The sequence below is a fragment of the Giraffa tippelskirchi genome, chromosome 1, assembly GCF_054371585.1.
Source record: "Giraffa tippelskirchi isolate mGirTip1 chromosome 1, T2T-mGirTip1v1.2.pri, whole genome shotgun sequence".
Lineage (NCBI taxonomy): Eukaryota > Metazoa > Chordata > Mammalia > Artiodactyla > Giraffidae > Giraffa > Giraffa tippelskirchi.
In genome coordinates this window covers 224,989,720-225,008,607 of record NC_137275.1, presented here as the reverse complement: position 1 = coordinate 225,008,607, position 18,888 = coordinate 224,989,720, and the positions used below count along the sequence as shown (strand labels likewise).

General features: G+C 54.5%; 1 protein-coding gene across 6 annotated transcripts in view; it reads right to left on the bottom strand.

Moving 5' to 3' along the window:
* Nucleotides 1-18,888, bottom strand: part of EIPR1 (EARP complex and GARP complex interacting protein 1) — a 122,675-nt gene that overhangs the window by 95,181 nt on the left and 8,606 nt on the right. For 3 of the 6 annotated variants that reach the window (XM_081529277.1, XM_081529288.1, XM_081529298.1), the window contains exon 3: nucleotides 12,122-12,254. The exons of the other annotated variants lie outside the window; for them this stretch is intronic. In XM_081529277.1, the coding sequence (XP_081385403.1) occupies nucleotides 12,122-12,254 (133 nt within the window). The remainder of the gene's footprint in view (nucleotides 1-12,121; nucleotides 12,255-18,888) is intronic. 6 annotated transcript variants of the gene reach the window in all.

Sequence of the window (18,888 nt, the reverse complement as noted above, 5' to 3'; positions counted from 1 at the left end):
CAGGGAGCAGGATAGCCCTGCCCTCTTAGGTCACAGGGAGAGCTGATCTTCAAAAGGGAAAAACAAAAATCAACATGCTAGAAGGATGTGTTTGGTTTCAAGTAAGTCACAAAGAGGAACCATCGCAATGTGTGTAGTAAATGGTGAACTGTCGTCTCCCAGGCTCCCCCTCAGAAGGTCCCCTCCTCTGAATCCAGGCCCGCGGCTCCGCCAGGCCAGCCACCCTCCTCCCTGCCCCAGGGTGTCCTTTCTGTCCCTTATTTTGTCTGTGTGGCCTCTTCTCAGTGCACTGATGGGCCACAGGAAGCGAGCGAAACGACTGGCACTGGATGGAGGAACGGGGAGGAGGGGATGTCCAGGACGGGCAGGCCTGTGCCTCGGCTGAGTGGTCCCCACCAGGAGAGCTGGCGCTGGGCCCGTGGCCCTGGCCCATCTCTGACCACCCCCACCAGCCCCTGCCCTAGGCATCGCTGCTGCGGGGGTACCGGTAGGGCCTGTTCTCCCCGCCCAACCGCAAGCTCCTGGCAGGGCGGGGTCTCCTCCCAACAGGGCAAGGGCACACGGCATGCAGGCAGCTGGCACATGTGGGGCCCTGGGCGACCCAGTGAGAATGGGAACAGGCTGGGCCTCCACATTACCCCTGCAGACCAGGGGCAGTAACTGGAGGTGACCCAGCTCGGCTGCAGAGTGGTCACTGTCACCACCAGGATCCCCAGGGGCGGCCTCCCGCAGCCTGGCACAGTGCACAGCCCTCGGGCCTCAGCCGCATCCACAAAGCTGCCTCCGTCGATTAAAAGAGATGACTTTAGGACGCAGAGGAATGAGAGGGTGCATCAGTCGTGACGAGAACCAGGCCCCGTCTGGTCGTTGCAGGCAGTGCTGGGCACCCGCTCCCACCTGGAGGCCATGGCACTGCAGCCACTCCGGCCCCCACAAAGCTGACGGCTCTGCAGCCGCCACACCGGCGACCCCACTGTCCTCTCGTGTGGCCACCTCCGACCCGAGGAGCCTAGGTCACGTGCTGTGTCCCAGCTGCAAGGGGAACCAGAAACCTGATTTATTTCCATGAGGGGAAACAGGACTAATAATCCAGGAATTTTCCCCAAATACAGGAAGAAAATTCAAAAGATGATGCGGCATCCCAGATAAGTCCCTGACTTCATTTCTGAGTGAGCTGCCCTGGGCTCCAGGGAAACTTCTAGACCAGTGATGGAGACCAGGGAGTCCCGGAAGAGCTCCGCCCTCTGCTGGCCGAGCCCACCGCCCGTCACACCACCTGACACAGAAGCACGCTGAAAGAGGCGACCGGCAAGTGTGAGGCCTGCGCAAACATCTCCTGCTTGATTTTAGATGGAAGCTTTTTAAATCTTACATAATTACATCAGACCGACTAATGAAGAATAATTATCATAAAACCCCATTACTCAAAACCAACCTGCAGAAACGGTTTCATGGTTTAAGATGCAGACTTTCTGAATTGCCACGCTTTTCCTGTTTTTCCAACTGTAACTCTGTAAGGAATGAGTACCATCCCCAAGCACAGAGATAAGAACATCAACTGGAAAGGCCGAAGTAGCTCCAGGCCACGGCGGGGAGAGGGCAGGGGGCATCTCAGGTAACAGGGTGCAGAGGTAGGACCACTTAGGAAAATAAATTCCTATTTTTTAACAAAAATCAAAATAAAAGACAAAGACAATATAAACAAAAGTATATACATACACAGAAAATGACACAGCTGATGTCAATGTGTATCAAGAAAATCTTGAGATAATTATATATTTTTAACTGAGGAGGGCAGAGAGACTTACATGGAAGGTTTCTGTACTTCTCTAGAAGTAGACTTGAAAAATCATGTATGGGGGGTTCTGGAAGGGGAACACATACACACCCATGGTGGATTCATGTCAATGTATGGCAAAACAAATACAATATTGTAAAGTTAAAAAATAGATAAACTAGTTTAAAAAAAAAGTCATGTATGTAGAGCAAACACCAAGAAAACGATACAAAGCAGCATATTCAGAAACATCATAAATAAATCAGATTTCACAAACTGTTCAAGTAACCCACAGGAAGGTAAGAAAGGGACAGTGATGAGAAACAAAGACACAGAAAACAGATAACAAAACGGCCCACTTCAGCCCTAACACACCCATAAGGAAATAGAAGTAGTCTGAAAGTGCAAGTTAGCCTTTCCGACTCTTTGCGACCCCACGGACTGTAGCCCACCAGGCTCCTCTCTCCATGAATTCTCCAGGCAAGAATTCTGGAGTGGGTTGCCATTTCCTTATCCAGGGGACCTTCCCAACCCAGGGGACCCGCATTTAGGGCAGACTCTTCACTGACCGAGTCACCGGGGAAGCCTTAACACACAGTTGAACACTAGAGTCTAGACGCACGGATTAAAAGGGGGCAGCAGGGTGAATCAAACACACACACGCTCCAACAAGCAGCCGTTGGCAAAACGGCTCACCTCCAACGGGCAAGGCATCCTGGGTAAGAGCGGAGGGAGCTGCTCCCCTGCGGCCGCCGCCTGCTCAGGCCCAGGACAGACGCCTTCAGGGGGCCCACAGCCGCTTCTCATCTAATGACACCCACGCTATCTTTAACAGGAGGACAGCAGTGGTGGAGGCAACCCAGGAGAGGATCAGGGAAGACAGAAAGCGTCAGCACGGACACGCCTCCGGAGAAGTCTGCTCCCTTGACCTGGACGGCACCGGGAGGTCAGGGAAGCTCTAGAACATTCCGTCTTTGGCAGAGCCTCCACCCTGCACCCCCTGCCTTTCCCGACACACAGGCCGGTGCGCGGTGGTGGAGGGGACAGGCTGGGGTGCGCGGTGGTGGAGGGGACAGGCTGGCTCGGGACAGACAGACTGTGACAGGCGGGGATCTGGAGGAAGAATGCTTGCGGAGGAGGGATTAGCATGAAAATCACCCAGAGAACTGGCAGCGTGCGGCAGCCAGGGGAGGAGAAGGGCAGCGTGGGGCCAGCTCACAGAGGACGTGGCGCAGGTGGGACAGCCCCTTACCAGGCACCCGAAGCCCACAATTACACCTCCCGCTTCACAGACACAGACAGGCCCAGGAGGGCCCCTAAGCCCTAAGTGCTCCCGGTCAGGGGAAGGGGGGGGGGGGGGCCAGGACAGGCTCCCAGGTGTTCTGGGCTGGTGGTGAAGCCAAATGAGAGCCTGCATCTGTGCTTTAAAAAAAGTCTGTTCTAGGAGGCAAATTACAGTGGTCAAGGTGAGACCTGAAGACCCAAGCTGGGGCCTGGGCAAGAGAGAGGAGACAGGAGGTGGGGGGAGGAGTGGAGGGCGAGGCCAGGAAGAGGTCAGCACGTGCATCTGACCCTCACCCCTCACCCTGGGGTCTTCATCATCCGGCCCCAGCGCCCCTCAGGTTTCCTCGCACTCCCACCCCCCACCACCATCCCAGCAAGACCTTGGGCCAACCCCAAACTGTGCGCCTGACCATGAGCCCGAGACGCTGGGCCCAGGACGGCGCAGCAGCCCTCAGTCTGCCCCGCCGTCGGCCTCGGCTCACTGTAGAGGGAGCAGGCGGCCGCGGCAGCAGTATTTCACCGCCACCGCTCTGTCAGCCCTTCACTGCTCTAATTTCCCGAGGACCCTGCAACGGCGTGATCTACAGTCTTCCTGACATTTCACCTTCCTCTGCTGAAAAATTCATCTGGTCCTGATGTGAGCTGCTCTCCCCCGCGCGCGGGGGCGCGAGATTGATTCTGCTGCCGGTAATACCAGCTGCCACTCACCCAGCCTTCCCGGGGTCGTGGGAGGTGCGGAGCCCGCCGCCAATTGGATGAGAGCTTCTAAAAGCCCCAACTCATCGCCCCTGTGTGCATCCTTTTACCTTTGTTCTCCATCTTGAGTTCACCATTTAAAAAAAAAAAAGCGTCTGTTGGTCTTCCTGAAATTTCACAGCACGCAGAGAAGATTTTTCTCATTTTTAGGTACTTGCACCTTTCTTTAAAGACTATTTTCGCAGGGTTTTGTGTCTGGCGAGTCACAGGACCACAGGGTGACATGAATGACATTGACAGAAGCAGGAGCAGTTTCCTACGGTCCTCGGGGTCAGGGCCCCCTCCTCCGCCCCCTCTCGTCCCTCTGGGATCTCGTAAAACTGCAGATCTGACCCCGAAACCGCCTGGCTGGGGGGGCTCGGGTGCAGCACTCCAGCCTGCCCTTCCAGTGGCTGCTCCTAACCCCCAGCCTCCTCCCGGGAAGTCCTGCTCTTCCCGGGGGCCCAGAGCACACGGTGGTCACAGCCCCGGCCCAACAGTCCACAGATGCATGCACAGCGCCTGCCCCCACCACCCTCTCCAGCACCGCGTCCCTCCTGGAGGCCACCAGCGCCACCTGCTCCTCCAGAGCAGGCCAAGGGGCGGGTCCAAGCCACGCCCACCCCAGCCACGCCCCCACCGGACTCTCAAGGCCCCGCCCTTAGCGGCCACGCCCCCTTCCCTTCTAGCCACGCCCCCCACAGCCACGCCCTGCCTGGCCATGCCCCCTCCCACATCCCAAACAGTGTCATCAAAATAGAAGGCAGGCCTTCAAGGTCTCACCTCTAGTCAAAACATAACAGCAAAGTGTGTGCAGGGAGGCCTGAGGTGCACCCGATGGGTGGACTGACGTCTGGAACCCAGGGATATGCCGAGTGATGGAGGCTGGTTACCTACCTTTGGGTCTGAGAACCTAATCAAGATAGAAAGTTAAAGTGAAGTCGTTCAGCCGTGTCTGACTCTATGTGACCCCATGGACTGTAGCCCACCAGGCTCCTCCATCCATAGGATTCTCCAGGCAAGAATACTGGAGTGGGTTGCCATTGCCTTCTCCAGAGGATCTTCCCGACCCAGGGATCAAACCCGGGTCTCCCGCATTGTAGGCAGACGCTTTACCATTTGAGCCACCAGGCAAGACCAATCAGGATAGAAGCCCTCCCCAAACCTCTTTCCAAACCTCTCACATAAACGAGTCACAAATCCACTGCTCTCAAGGACTGAACTATGTTCCCCCCAACCCACAAACTCATGTGCTAAAGCCCTCTCCCCAGCACCTCAGAATGTGACTGTACAGGCAGACGGCCTTCAAAGAGGCAATTCAAATGAGGTCATTAGGGTGGAGCCCTGGTTCAAAAGGACCGGCATCCGCATGAGAAAAGGGCTTTGGGACACAGCCAGGCCCAGAGGGATGGCCCCATAAGAGGAGGCCAAGGGGAGGGCCCTCGGAGGACTCCTGGACCTCAGGCTGCAATTGCTCACGCACGTCTGTGGGTTCTGCCGTGCAGACCGGGGCAGATGGAGACTGTGGGCAGGGCAGAGCACCGTGGAAGGAGCCACCTCGAGACGGTCCAGCCTCACAAAGCCAGGGCAGCTGGCAGCGCCACCTGCACCTCCGGGGAGAGGGGGGCCAGGGGGAGGGGGGCGGGAGCAGGGAAGAACAAGGCCAACGACACGGCTGGGGTTGAGGGAGGAATCAAGCACAGAGTTTTTTACAGTCTTACTGGAAAAATTAATTCAAATTGGGCTTTGTCTAAGCACCCCCTCGTGGCCTGAAAGCTGGAGAAAGGACCATAAACCAAGTGCACTGATAAATGACGGAGTATTGAGCCGTGAGGGGGTGTCCAGCGGCCAGCCCGGGGGACCACATCTTACTTAACATCTTCATTAGCGACCTGGAAGGAGCAGTAAACAGCACATTAATTAAATTTCCAGATGATACTAAATTTGGAGGTGCTACAGGAAGTCAGTGAGGACAGAGAAAGAGGCAGATGGGAGCCAAAGAGGTTAGTCAGGAGTGTAAGAAGCGATCCAGGATTCCGTCTCCAAAAAAGGAGCTAATTAAAAACTTCCCCCACGTTCTGGAACTCCGTCTAATTCCCGCCCGACAGCTGCACAAGAACAATGCAGGCGGCCCTTGCTGTCTGAACTCTCACTGTCCAGGCCTCCATCTCCAAAATCGAAAACCGGAAGGAGTGAGCCAGGCTCAGATGAACCCGGCGGTCAGAACCCTCCTCACCTGCGGTTCAAAAGTCAGAGGCCAGACCGCTGATGGGAAGCCGCTGTATAACACAGGATGCTCTGTGACCCCTAGAGGGCTGGGATGGGTGGGGAGGTTCAAGAGGGAGGGGACATATGTGTACCTAAGGCTGACTCACGATGCTGTACGGCAGAAGTCAACATAATGTTGTAAAGTAGTTATCCTCCAGTTATAAATAAGAGGCCAATACAGGCTCTGGTAACATGGTACAGGTCACACAACTCGGTGCCGAGAGGAATAACACCAGTGGGTTTGGGATATTTGGGACAAGCAACAAAATACTGGGTCTGTAAAATATGATCGATTTCTAAAGAGCGTACAGGGCCCTGTGTTAAGATCATTGATCTCATCGGCCTCTAAACACCAAGCTTTGAACATTATCACAAACATCACTCAAAAGTGGGGACCGTTATGTCTCTGTTCTTGGTGATGAAAATCAACAAGAAGAAAACATCTTTATAACAAGGAGTGTTTACAAAATCCTTGCCCCAGAAACAATGCCCTCAAAGCCTGAAAGAATGTGGGTCAGGGGCTCTGGAACCAACAAATCATCATTGCAAGGTCCTGCTGGAAGTGCGGTAAAGCAGGGTTAAACCAGATACCAGGCACCCCATGCTCCCGGCAGTGTCATCACCACACCCAAGATGCAGAAGCGACCCAAATGCCCATCGCCGGGTGAGTGGACAAAGGAGACGTGGTGTGGACACACAGTAGACCGTTACTCAGCCGTAAAAAGGAGGCGCTCTTCATTAGCAACAACATGATGAACCTGGAGGGCATTATACTAAGTGAAACGAGGCATCATGTGCAGAATGACAAAGCCTGTATGATCTCATGTCTATGTGAGATCTAGGAGAAAAAAAAAAAAAAGAGCTCACAGCTGCAGAGAACAGAGTGGTGGTCAGCAGAGGTGGTATGGGGGGCGTGGAGAATTGGGTGAAGGGGTCAGAAAGTCCAAACTTTCAGTTACGACATAAATGGGTCCTGGGGATGTAACACACAGCGCAGCGACTGCGGTTAACAGCGTGTGCTGCGGGCTCAGTTGTGTCTGACTGCAACCTCACGGACTGTAGCCCGCCGGCTCCTCTGTCCATGGGATTCTCCAGCAAGAATACTGGGGTGGGTAGCCGTTCCCTTCTCCAGGGGATCTTCCCGACCCAGGGATCGAACTCGGGTCGCCTGCATCTCCTACACTGGTAGCGGATTCTCTACACCGCAGCGCCTGGGGAGCCCACAGTTGACAATACTGACTGCATATTTGAGTCTATGGCCAAACCACCCTGAATGCGCCCGATCTCATCTGTACTGCATATCTGAAGGTCACTGAGAGAGTTTAACTGTATGTGACTCAAATTGTTATGGTGTACACCTGAAACTAACAAAAAGTTATATGTCAATTATATCTCAATAAACTGGAAAAAATTCTAATAAATGAACTGCCCGCACCTGGCACCTTAGCATTCAGAGGTAGCTGTCCACATTTCCTCAGATCCAGAATGGGATGGTGCGTTGGTGAGAGCGTGTGCGCAGCAGCAGTGTGTGACTTGCCCGGCACCCACGAGCGGTGGGGTGGGGCTTCAGCCCAAGTCTTCCGGGCGAGCACCACGCCCCACGGGCCCGGTGCAGGCCTCCAGCCAGGCCCTCTAACAGGCTACCCCTCAGCCCTGCACCCCTCGGTCCAGGCGTCCAGAAGCTCTGCTTCCTCTTCGCAGGCAGGCAAGTGGTGGATGAGGCGGAGATGGGTGGGGGTGTGTTTCCCTCCACCAGGGCCACCCCATACTCCTCACTAACGGAGAAACCGTTCAGGGGACCAGGCAGCAAAGAAACACGCAGTTTTTTGGCAAGTAAGAGTTAATCGTATCTACATCCTGAAGAAAACAGCATTGGAACAAAACAGTAACTTGATCCCAAAATAATATTCCACGTGGCTGGTTTCCCATTTCTCACCAGACATGGTGACCCCAGTGAAGGACCTCCACGTGAACCCCAGACGGAAGAAGAGCTGACAAAACACACACCTAACGATCACGCAGCACACGCACCCCCCAGGCACGCAACCACGGAACCGCAGGCCCTCACGCGGGATCCCACCCCCGGCGATGTCATCTTTGGCTGACACCGGTCAGCACTCAGTCCTCCCAGTGAGGAGAAGCCCGTCGGATCTATGTTAGCCACCAAGCCAGAGAGCCCAGAAAACCTGTACGTGTTAAAATGGGGTGCAGACCATTTCCATTTCCTGCCCCACTGTATTCAGTCTGGGGTGGGGCAGACACCCAGGGCCGGCCCTGTGGGGACCCCCACATCTGCAGGGCTGGGGTCAGCACAGCACTCTCCCCAGAGAACTTCCTGACTTCTTTTCAACGTGCTCATCCTCTGCACCTGGATCTGGAGAAGACTCGCCTCTCGCCTCCTAGCTGAGCACCTACTCCCTGAAGGAAAGGCGTTCCCTCTTTCCACGTCCCACGTTTAAAGTACAAGAAAAACTCAGAAGAATGGTGATTTTAAACATCAGAGTAGCGTGAGTGTCTGGAGCCAGAGACTCATGCTGCGTTGGTGTATGGCCCCAGGATGGATCAGCCGGCTCTAGAACAGGCCCCCTCATCCCCGGGTGGGACTCTGATCGAAGAGACGCTGTCAGCTGTCAAGGGCACTGCCCGGAAGAGGATCCAGGGCCAAATCCCAACCCTGTCCCCACCAGACAGGTGACCTTGACAGTCGCTCAGCCTTCCTGTGCCTCCGTTTCATCAGTGCTATGGGAGCACAACGAGCGGCTGCTCCCTGAAGTGTTGAAACAGCGTCTGATGTCCAGGGCCAGCAACCCTCACGCCAGGTGCCGCCACTCTCATGGCTGCTGACAAAGCAGCGACAGTTCTGCTATAATGACTGTCACGAGTTTAAATGCAAGTCCTCACTCACCAAACCAAGTCTATAAACCAAACCTGGCAAAATCCATTAAAATCAAGAATGTTACAGTCTCCCAAGGCAGCAGAAACAGAAGCCAAAATAAATAAATGGGACCTAATCAAATTTATAAGCTTTTGCACAGCAAAGGAGACCATAAACAAAACAAAAACACAACCTACAGAATGGGAGAAAAATATTTACAAATGATGCAACTGACAAGAGCTTGATTTCCAAAATATACAAACAGCTCATACAACTCAACACCAAGAAAATAACCCAATTAAAAAATGGGCAGAGGGTCTCAACAGAAATTTCTGCAAAGAAAACATGTGCTGTGCTCAGTCACTCAGTTGTGTCCAACTCTTCAACACCATGGGCTATGGTCCACCAGGCTGCTCTGTCCATGGGCTTCTCCAGGCAAGAATACTGGAGTGGGTTGCCATTTCCTTCTCCAGGGGATCTTCCCGACTCAGACCCAGGGATCGTACCTACATCTCTTGTGTCTCCTGCGTTGGTGGGCAGGTTCTTTACCACTAGCACCACCTGAGAAGCCCATACAAAGCCTGTACAAAGAAGACACACAGATGGCCAACAGGCACATGAAAAGATGCTCAACATCACTAATTATCGGAGAAATGCAGATTAAAGTTACGAGTACAACCTCACACCGGTCAGAATGGCCATCACCAAAAAGTTTACATATAATAAATGCTGGAGAGGGTGTGGAAAAAAGGGAACCCTCCTACTGTTGGTGGTGGGAATGTAAATTGGTGTAGAACTATAGAGAACAGTAAGGAGGAAGTTCCCCAAAAAACTAAAAATAGAATTATCATATGATCTAGCAATCCCACTCCTGGGCAGATATCTGGGGGGAAAATCCTCTTAATTCGAAAAGACGCATGCACTTCAATGTTCATCACAGCACTAGTTACAACAGCTAGGACATGGAAGCAATCCAGATGTCCATCAACAAATGGATAAAGAAGATGTGGTATGTATATACAATGGACTACTACTCAGCCATAACAAAGAATGAAATAATGGCATTTGCGGCAACATGCATGGACCTGGAGATTATCATACTAAGTCAAAGAAGTCAGAGACAAATATCATATGATATCACTTATGTGTGGAATTTAAAATATGATGCAAATGAACTTATTTACAAAACAGAAATAGACTCACAGACACAAAAAAATACATATGCCTATCAAAGGGGAAAAGGTGGGAAGGGATAAATTAGGAATTTGGAATTAGCAGACACAAACTACTGTATGTAAAATACATAAAGTCCTACTGTGTAGCACAGGGAACTATATATTCAGTATCAGTTGTAATAAACCATAATGGAAAAGAATATGAAAAAGAATAAAAAAAATATACATATAACTGAATCACTTTGCTGCACATCAGAAACTAACATGTTGTAAAGCAACTATAATTCAAAAAAAAAAACCAGACCATAAAGTCCGCACAGCCTCTGCTCCTTCTGGCAGATGAGCTAAGTTATACCACGGCTCCTTTCGGTGCGTACAAGGAGGAGGACAACTCCAGCCTCTGAAGCCCACACGTAACCTCTGGAGTGCTAAGAGGACACACTTCCTGCCCGTAATCACACCCATTCCACACGGCTCGTCACTGGGTGAGAAGTGAAAGGTTTCAGGCCTAAGAAGCGGCTCGCTGCACCAGCCAGGCACTGGGGCCCCCTGGGTCACCTTCAGCCCTCAGAGGAGCCCGCTCGGGCCTGGGTCGCTGCTGCAGCCCCCATCACCCCTACAGGTCCGGTGTGGACGAGGCAGGGACGCTCAACTGCAGGCCGAGGCCGAGGAAGAGGAGACCGTCTCAGCGGAGGAACGCCCGCCAGCCCATCGGCAGGAGACGGCGGCCGGACCTGGAGGCCACCTGCGGGGAGGGGGCCGAGGACGGAAGGGCGCGTCACCGCCAAGCGCTTTCAGCGACACCAGAAGCCGCCAGCCCCCGGAACAGAGCTCCCGCCTCGGCCGCGCCTGAGCCGGGCAGAGAGCCGTCCGGCAGAGCGGCCTGTGTCTGCCCGCCGGATGTGCGGACCTGTCTGCAGGACCCCGGGGGTCCGGGGGTCGGCAGAGGCACGCACTCTGCTTCCCCTGCGGAAGCACGACGCTCCCTGGACACGACACGTGACGCTTTGGTCCCTGAGAAGCGAACATGACTCCAGAGCGCGCGCCGACGCTGCGGCCCCAGCGCCCCGCGGCACCTGTCTGCAGTCCTCCCGAGACACCCACGGGCGCCGGACGGGTGGGAGGGCGGCTTGCTCGGAGAAAGTGTCTGGACGTCTAGGTTACTTCAACCTACGGCAGATTCGCTATCATTTTCCAAGAGAGAACAGAACTCTGCAAGAAGCTGTCTGCCTGCGGGTTGTAGCAACGTAGGCTGTGCACGTGGTAAAGGGTCGCAGAGACAGAAGGGTGAACGGCGGGCTGGGCGGAAGCCGGCGGAGGCGCGGGAGCACGCAGCCCGCGTGCGCGCTGAGAGGCGTGGCTCCCAGGCCCTGAGCCGTCACCCTCTGGCCGTTTCACACGCAGAGAGATGACGAGAAAGACGCAACTCTGCCGCTCTCTGAGGGTGCGCGTGCGGAGGATGAGTGTAGCTGCGACCCCCAGTGGAGACCCTCAGGCTCGTCCCTCCCCTGCCCTGGGGTCAAGGCTCCGGGAACAGCTGTGGTTCCAGCTTCCTTTCTTGGGCTCTGGATTATAATAACTGCTTATTATAGTCTCCATCTACCCATAGTATCACAGCTTCTCTGTGAAGCGGCACTTCCCTGAGTACACAGCTTATGGACCAAGCACCCACCCCTTCACAGGCACCCAGACCCCCAAGGACACTCACTTCACTGTAGCAGGTGGCCGCGGGCACCCAGACCCCCGAGGACACTCACTTCACTGTAGCAGGTGGTCCGCGGGCACTGAGACCCCCAGGGACACTCACTTCAGTGTAGCAGGTGGCCCGCGGGCACCCAGACCCCCGGGGACACTCACTTCACTGTAGCAGGTGGCCCACGGGCACCCAGACCCCCAGGGACACTCACTTCACTGTAGCAGGTGGCCCGCGGGCACCCAGACCCCCAGGGACACTCACTTCACTGTAGCAGGTGGCCCACAGGCACCCAGACCCCCGGGGATACTCACTCTTGTTGTAGCAGGTGGCCAGCACGCCTTTGTCTGCGGGGCTGGCACTAATGTGCCAGATCTCCCCCGCCTGATGCAGGAGCACATTTTTATTGATAATGTTGTTCTCGTCGTCAAAGTCTATGACATGGATCTACAGACACAAGGAAAGAGCCAGTCAGAAGCTCACACACTTGCCACTTGCCTTCACAGACCACAGAGACCAACAGGAGAACCAAATGTACCTTGGACACCTTTACCACTTTCGTACTGCACTAACGGTGTGCACTTCTACACGCTCACCTGCCTCTATGCCTCTCCAAAGACAAGTGTGAGATCCCTGCCCAGTATTGAGACTGCGAGCGCAGACCCCGCCCCGCCACGTGCAGTCCTCCAAACGAGACACCAAAGGCTCCGTGCCCTGCCCCGCCCTGCACGTGGCACAGTCAGAATGCGGCAGGTGTCAGGGCCAGAGTCGCCAGGAGGGGGCCGACCGCCGCGACCGGCCCAGGCCTGCGGCTCAGCTGAGCGGGGCAGGGCGCTGCTGCCTGCCGAAGACCAGTCGTACCCCCGACCGGCCCCCTCCGCAGTGGACACAGTACATGCTGGAAGCAACCGAGACGAAGGGGGGAGAGAGTGCTGCACGTCAGGTCAGCATCACTTAAAACGCTTCCTAAAAACAAGGCCGACAGCCGTCGACCCCTCTGATCATCTAACAGTGATGACAGCATCATGTTTCAGCCACTAAATGAAAAGTTAAACATGCTAGTGCCACGCTCTTTGGAATAATTTCTAGAGGAATGAAAATGATGTTCACATTCACTCTCTTATCAATAGTCAAGTCATTGGGGAAAATAAAACTTAAAGTTTTTTAAATCAACTTATCGTGATAATCAAAGATCTGCACAAAGATCTATATCTAAGCAGGAATGTCCACAGTGGCGCTGACTGTCATAATGAAACATAAGAGCCACCTACCTGCCTGGCAACGGGGAACTGTTCAGGTGAGCCGACTGTAATACAACACTGTGAGGCCAGCCACTCTGCTCTGAAGAGTATTCAGGGATGGGAAAAGGGTCCATAACATATACAGAAGGGAAAGGGAGAGGGAAAGTCTCTCAGTCGTGTCTGACTCTTTGCAACCCCATGGACTATACAGCCCGTGGGATTCTCCAGGCAAGAGTACCAGAGAGAAGCCTTTCCCTTCTCCAGGGGATCTTCCTGACCCAGGGACCGAACGAGGGTCTCCGGCACCGCAGGCGGATTCTTTACCAACTGAGCCACAAGGGAAGCCCAAGAACACTGGAGAAGGCAGGCTGTCCCTTCTCCAGGGGACAAAAGGGAAAAAGAACCAGTAAAAGAACCGCACAAACGCTCCACACGCTTTTTGTTAAAAAGTAAGCACAACCCAGTGAGAGAATCAGAAAGTGATTGGTTACCTTTCGGTAATGAAATTACAGAGGCTTTTCCTTTACTTCTTTGTGGTTTACTTTTATTTTTAAATTTTTTTCAAGCACAGCTTTGCAGTCAGAACAAACACTAAAATGCTACTTTAAAAAACGTTTCCAGGATACCCGAAGCACCTCCCCTCTGCTGGCCCAGGGCTCTGTCCTTGGCTGCCTCCCTTGTATCACGTTCTCACGTGGAGTCACTCCTCTGTCCTCAAGGGCCAGCCTGGGCAGAACTCAAAGCCCACCACTGCCCCCTACAGCCTGTGAGACCCGAGCCACAGTTTCCCCGAGAGTGCGATGACCACGCGGGGATGAAGGTCCCAGGATTGCTGGGACCACACGGCCAGGCAGAGGCCACCCTTCTCCTGGGGCAGTGAGGAGATTAAACACCAGCAATACTGCTTTTAATCTCTGAAACTATTTTCAGTTCAGTTTCTCCAGCACTCATAGCCCAGTGTAGCTTCTGCAGTGGATTTGGAAATACTCCTGGTGGACAGCTTCTACATAAAGTTTGTAATAGTCGCATGGGACAGACTAAACGGCAACACAAAAAGCCAGGAACAATTTCTGTTGTTAGAGTGAGCAAGAAGCTTCTTTCTAGGTATCTGACACGTTTCCTCCTTATCAGAAAATCCGTGAGCACTGAGAAAAGGATGTGCTGAGCTGTACTCCCTGGCCGGGAACACCGTCAGGACCGCCGCGTAGGAAGCACGGGAGCACTGGCTTCCGGGTCTTCCTTTGGGGCCGTGGACCCAGGTCGCGCACACCCTCCCTTGCACACGGGTGGCTCCTGGCTGGGGAGCCGTCCTTCGAGCCTGACCTCTTCCCGCACTTCCCGCTGCCACAAAGTCCCCGCTCTCACCTGGGGAAGGCTCATGTTTCTTGTGAGAACGAGAAGGCAGGGAGTCCAGCCAGGATTTGGTCCGTGGTCCATGTGGGTCTTCCTCAGGCTCGTTTCGCAGGTGCTCAGCACATAAACGTCAGCCTCCGCCCTCCACGGCGGGGGTGGGGGGCGTCCACGACCCCCAGGTCCACCTCTCCTAATCTGACACTCTAATAACGTGGCCTTTAAGCTTCAGAGTCCTAGGCTCTTTCCACACGTCCTTACCCACAGCAGGCTCACGGACTGGGCCACAGGACACGTCCTCCGGACATGCTGTCGTCCAGGTACGCTTGGGCAGGGCGGGGGACGTCAGCAGCGCTGACACGCAGGGGTCAAAGGGATGACAACTGATACGCCGCAGACACTTGAGCTATTTGCATCACACTGGTTCCTTTAATACTAAAAAGGGCTCGATGACGACAGGATGATGTATCATTACTAGCCACGGTTACAGGGGAACAAACCGGGGCTGAAAAAGCTGGAGCAGCGTGGCTCGTTCCAGAGCATGTGCCGTGAACCCCCCACACTGTCGGGGCACAGGGGGTGCCCACCCGCCACAACGCTGGGCTCTGCACCAGAGCAGGTCAGCAGAGGACCAGGCAGCTCCACATCCCGGGAGAGAGGCTGTGACCCACTGCCTACGCCCAGGGCCCCACCACCTATGCCGCTCACGTCAAGTGCACGAGCAGGCCAGTTACAAAAACAAGTTACATCACGGAGGAAACACCACGGTTAGGGTGAGGGCAAAATGACGGCAACAAGGAAGACAGAGCGTTCGTGCTGGCTCCGAGGGGGACGCATGTGCTCGGCCAGGCAGTGTGCAAGCGTTACTTGAGGTCTTCATGGGCCTGCTGAGCTTCTAAAATGCTTTTAATGGCTTAGAATGAAGCTCAAGGGCTTCCCTGGTGGCTCAGCTGGTAAAGAATCTGCCTGCAATGTGGGAGACCTGGGTTCAATCCCTGGGTTGGGAAGATCCCCTGGAGAAGGGAACAGCTACCCACTCCAGTATTCTGGCCTGGAGAACTCCATGGACTGTATAGCCCATGGGGTCGCAAAGGGTCGGACACGACTGAGTGACTTTCACTTTCACTTTCAATGAAGCTCAAACTCCTATTTTGAGTTACCATTATTAAAATTTTAAAGCTGGACTTGGCAGTACAGGGCTAAGGGTGTAGATAACACTCTATCGAGTTTAGGAGCCAGGGCTATAAACTTACAAGGAAGCCTGTAAAGGTGCTCTTAACCAAGGCCCCTCATGTTCTCACAGAATCAGGGCTCAGAGAAAGCGGCCCGTGCTCAGCGCCCAGCACCAGAGCGAGCGTGTGACCCTAGGCCGGCACACTCTGTGCGTTTCATCTCTTACTGAACTCAAGGTAAACGCAAAATTCAGAGGCAAAAAAAACGTGGCAAAACTGGAAACTAAAACGCAAAAGCTCCCCCCAGGAAAAGTAAAGCATCGGCACCTTCCCGTGGCAAGCCCTCCTGGCACTGGCCACAGCCCTCTGCAGGGCCGCGGGGTGAGAAGCTTAAGCTCAGCCGCCCCGGTAGACGCCGTGGCCTCCCCGCCTCCCGTCTGCTTACTTCAAGTCTGTCACTGCCTGGGGATTCTCACAACATCTCCACCCTTCCGCCAGCCAAGAGATTAACCTTGCGAGGCTCCATCCTCAGGGCCTCAGCGCCTTCCGGAGGGCCCCTCCTGCCGCTGTCATGTCGGGGTTGGCTCCCATGTGTGGTTTGGGGGGGGACACAGCATTCAGCCCACAGCATTCAGCCCACAGCGAGGAGACATGTGGTCAGGGGCCAGGGAAAAGCTGGGGCCCGAGCCAGTCACTGGGACAGTTGGCTGGCTCACTCGTAGTGACCACACGTAGAGCTACAAGCTAGAAACACATGCACCCCAACTGCTTCAAAAAGGACACACAGGACACGATTGATACAGCGAGACCAGAGCCCTCAGACCACCAAGAGGGGAGCGGTTCCCGTGAGTGACATGGGAGGACCAGGGTTGGGGGGCGGGGGGTGGTCCTGGAGGCTCCCGGTCAGGCAGGTGCACGTGGGGTGGGTTCGAGGCACAGACCTGAAAGGGCTTCACGGAGACCCCACAGCAGTCAGCCTGGTGCTCCTCAATGGGATGAGCAACGTGCAGGCAGCCTCTGCAGGATAAGCCCGGTGCAGGAGCAAATAAACCTCCACGATGCAAACGCCCAGCTCCCAGAGGAGCACCTCCTCCCGGTAGAAGGACAGCCCACAGCAGAGGAGGCTCCAGGAGGGCCTGACCGGCTCTGACCACAGGCAGGGCCCCGGGCAAAACTGAAGGCGCAGAAAATAAAGCAGCTCATCAGGCACAGAGAGGCCAGCAACTGTGACAGCTCCTGAAATTTTCAGGAAAAAAGAGCCGAGTTGAATTAAGCAGCACAGACTCCGGCACCAGGCACTTCCCAGGGAATCACCGGCTGCGGGGAGCCGCTGATGGCCTGAGGCGAAGCCCGGGGCCAGAGACCCCGCCAGCAGCCCCCCTTCCTAGGAAGGGCCCAGCCTGGGCGGGGTGGGGCAGGGGGCTTCCAGGCGGGCTGGGGGTCACGCGACGCCGCTGTCACCGTCACAGCTGCAGGGCAGGGGGGCTTGGCCCTGGGGCCGCCCGGACAACAAACCTCAGCAGCCGAGCTTCATGGTCACGGCACGCGCAGGGGGCAGGGGAGAGGGGGTGCTTAGTGGCCACCTCGCCACAGTCAGCTGGGGCCCTGGGAGGGACCACGTGGCTGCTCAGAGCCAAGTCTTCTGTTTGGAGATGGGGCCAGGGCACCTGCCCGCCCCACACAACCCCGGGGACCTGTCCAGCCCCTGGTCCCCCAGCGTCCCCGGCCAGGACCGGGTGTCACCGTCTTTATCTCTCATCAGCTCGAGGCTGCAGGCGGCTGCGAGCGCTCCCAGGAGGGGGGGCGCACACAGCACTCACACGGGGACACAAGCGACTAGCTGGGTGGAGAGGACACAGAGGGAGCCCCCGGACGCCCTCGCTGAGGGAAGGGGACAGGGACACTCAGGGACGAGGACTCATCATCTTAAAACACACGTGGTTTGACCCCTGGTTGGGGAACTCACGTGCGGCCAGAAAAAAAATAAACAAAAACTGATGCTCTGCCAAAAAGGTCAACGGTGCAGGCCCGGAGCAGCGGACTGAAAAGCAAGTAGCTGGCGAGAAGGTGGTCAGCCGTGCGTTGGTCTGTGCCTGAGCCCCGGCGCCCCTATCACACGCTGCGCGGGTCCTCCCAGAGGAGGCAGGTGTTTCCGCGCTGGCACTGGGCAGCCTTCCTCCTCCCCAACCCCCAAGCAGCACCCCAGGCTGCAAGGGGCCACTGTCCTCTTGCCTGTGGGAAGGCCACGGCTGACTCTTTTTATAAATAAATCAGTCTCATCTGACATCTTCCAGGAGAAAAGCAATAAATACACACACTCAGAAAACTGGAAATTATAAGGAAACAATTTACAGCATATTCACATCCCCTGAAGATAACCATGGCTCATGTTTTGAGCCCTTTTGACCTATTTCTAGTCTTTATTCTATGCAGAGATATAGTTTTGTACTTTATATACCTTTTTTAAATAAAGGTATAATTGACAGAACATCATATTAGCTTCAGTTATACAATGAAGTGATTTGATATTTGTATATATTGCAAATTTTTTCTTTTTTACACACTAGTGATCACACACTGAATATTCATTGGTAGGACTGATGCTGAAGCTGAAACTCCAATACTTTGGCCACCTGATGTGAAGAGCTGACTCATTTGAAAAGACTCTGATGCTGGGAAAGATTGAGGGCAGGAGGAGAAGGGGACGACAGAGGATGAGATGGTTGGATGGCATCATCAACTGAATGGACATGGGTTTGGGTAAACTCCGGGAGTCAGTGATGGACAGGGAGGCCTGGCATGCTGTGGTTCATGGGGTCGCAAAGAGTCAGACACGACTGAGTGACTGAAATGAACTGAACTGATCACATACTACATACAATCTTAACATCAAAGAATCACCTAAGAATTTTTCAGCTGTGGTGCTTCTGAGGGGACTCAGCTTTCTTGAGCCTCAGCTTTCATGCGCGCAGTGAGTGAACACTATTCTGAAAGGAAGGAGATTCAGCCAGGGTAACCACGTGGCTCCACCATCACAAATGGCATGTCGTACTAGGCAGCCTAACCTTTGCACACTGTGACTGCCTCCCGTTTTCTCCCCATCCTCTGTACCGTCACAATAGTGCTCCTTGTATGTAAAGCTTTTTCGATGTTTTCGGTGTACGGAACACAGGTTAAATACTGTGAACATTTACGTGTGAAGCTCTAGACAGGTATCACCAAATGAGCTCCCAGGGACCGTGCCAACATGAAGTCGTGCATCCACACAAGAGCAGGTTCACCACGCCCAACAGCACCAGACAGTCCCCCACGGCGACT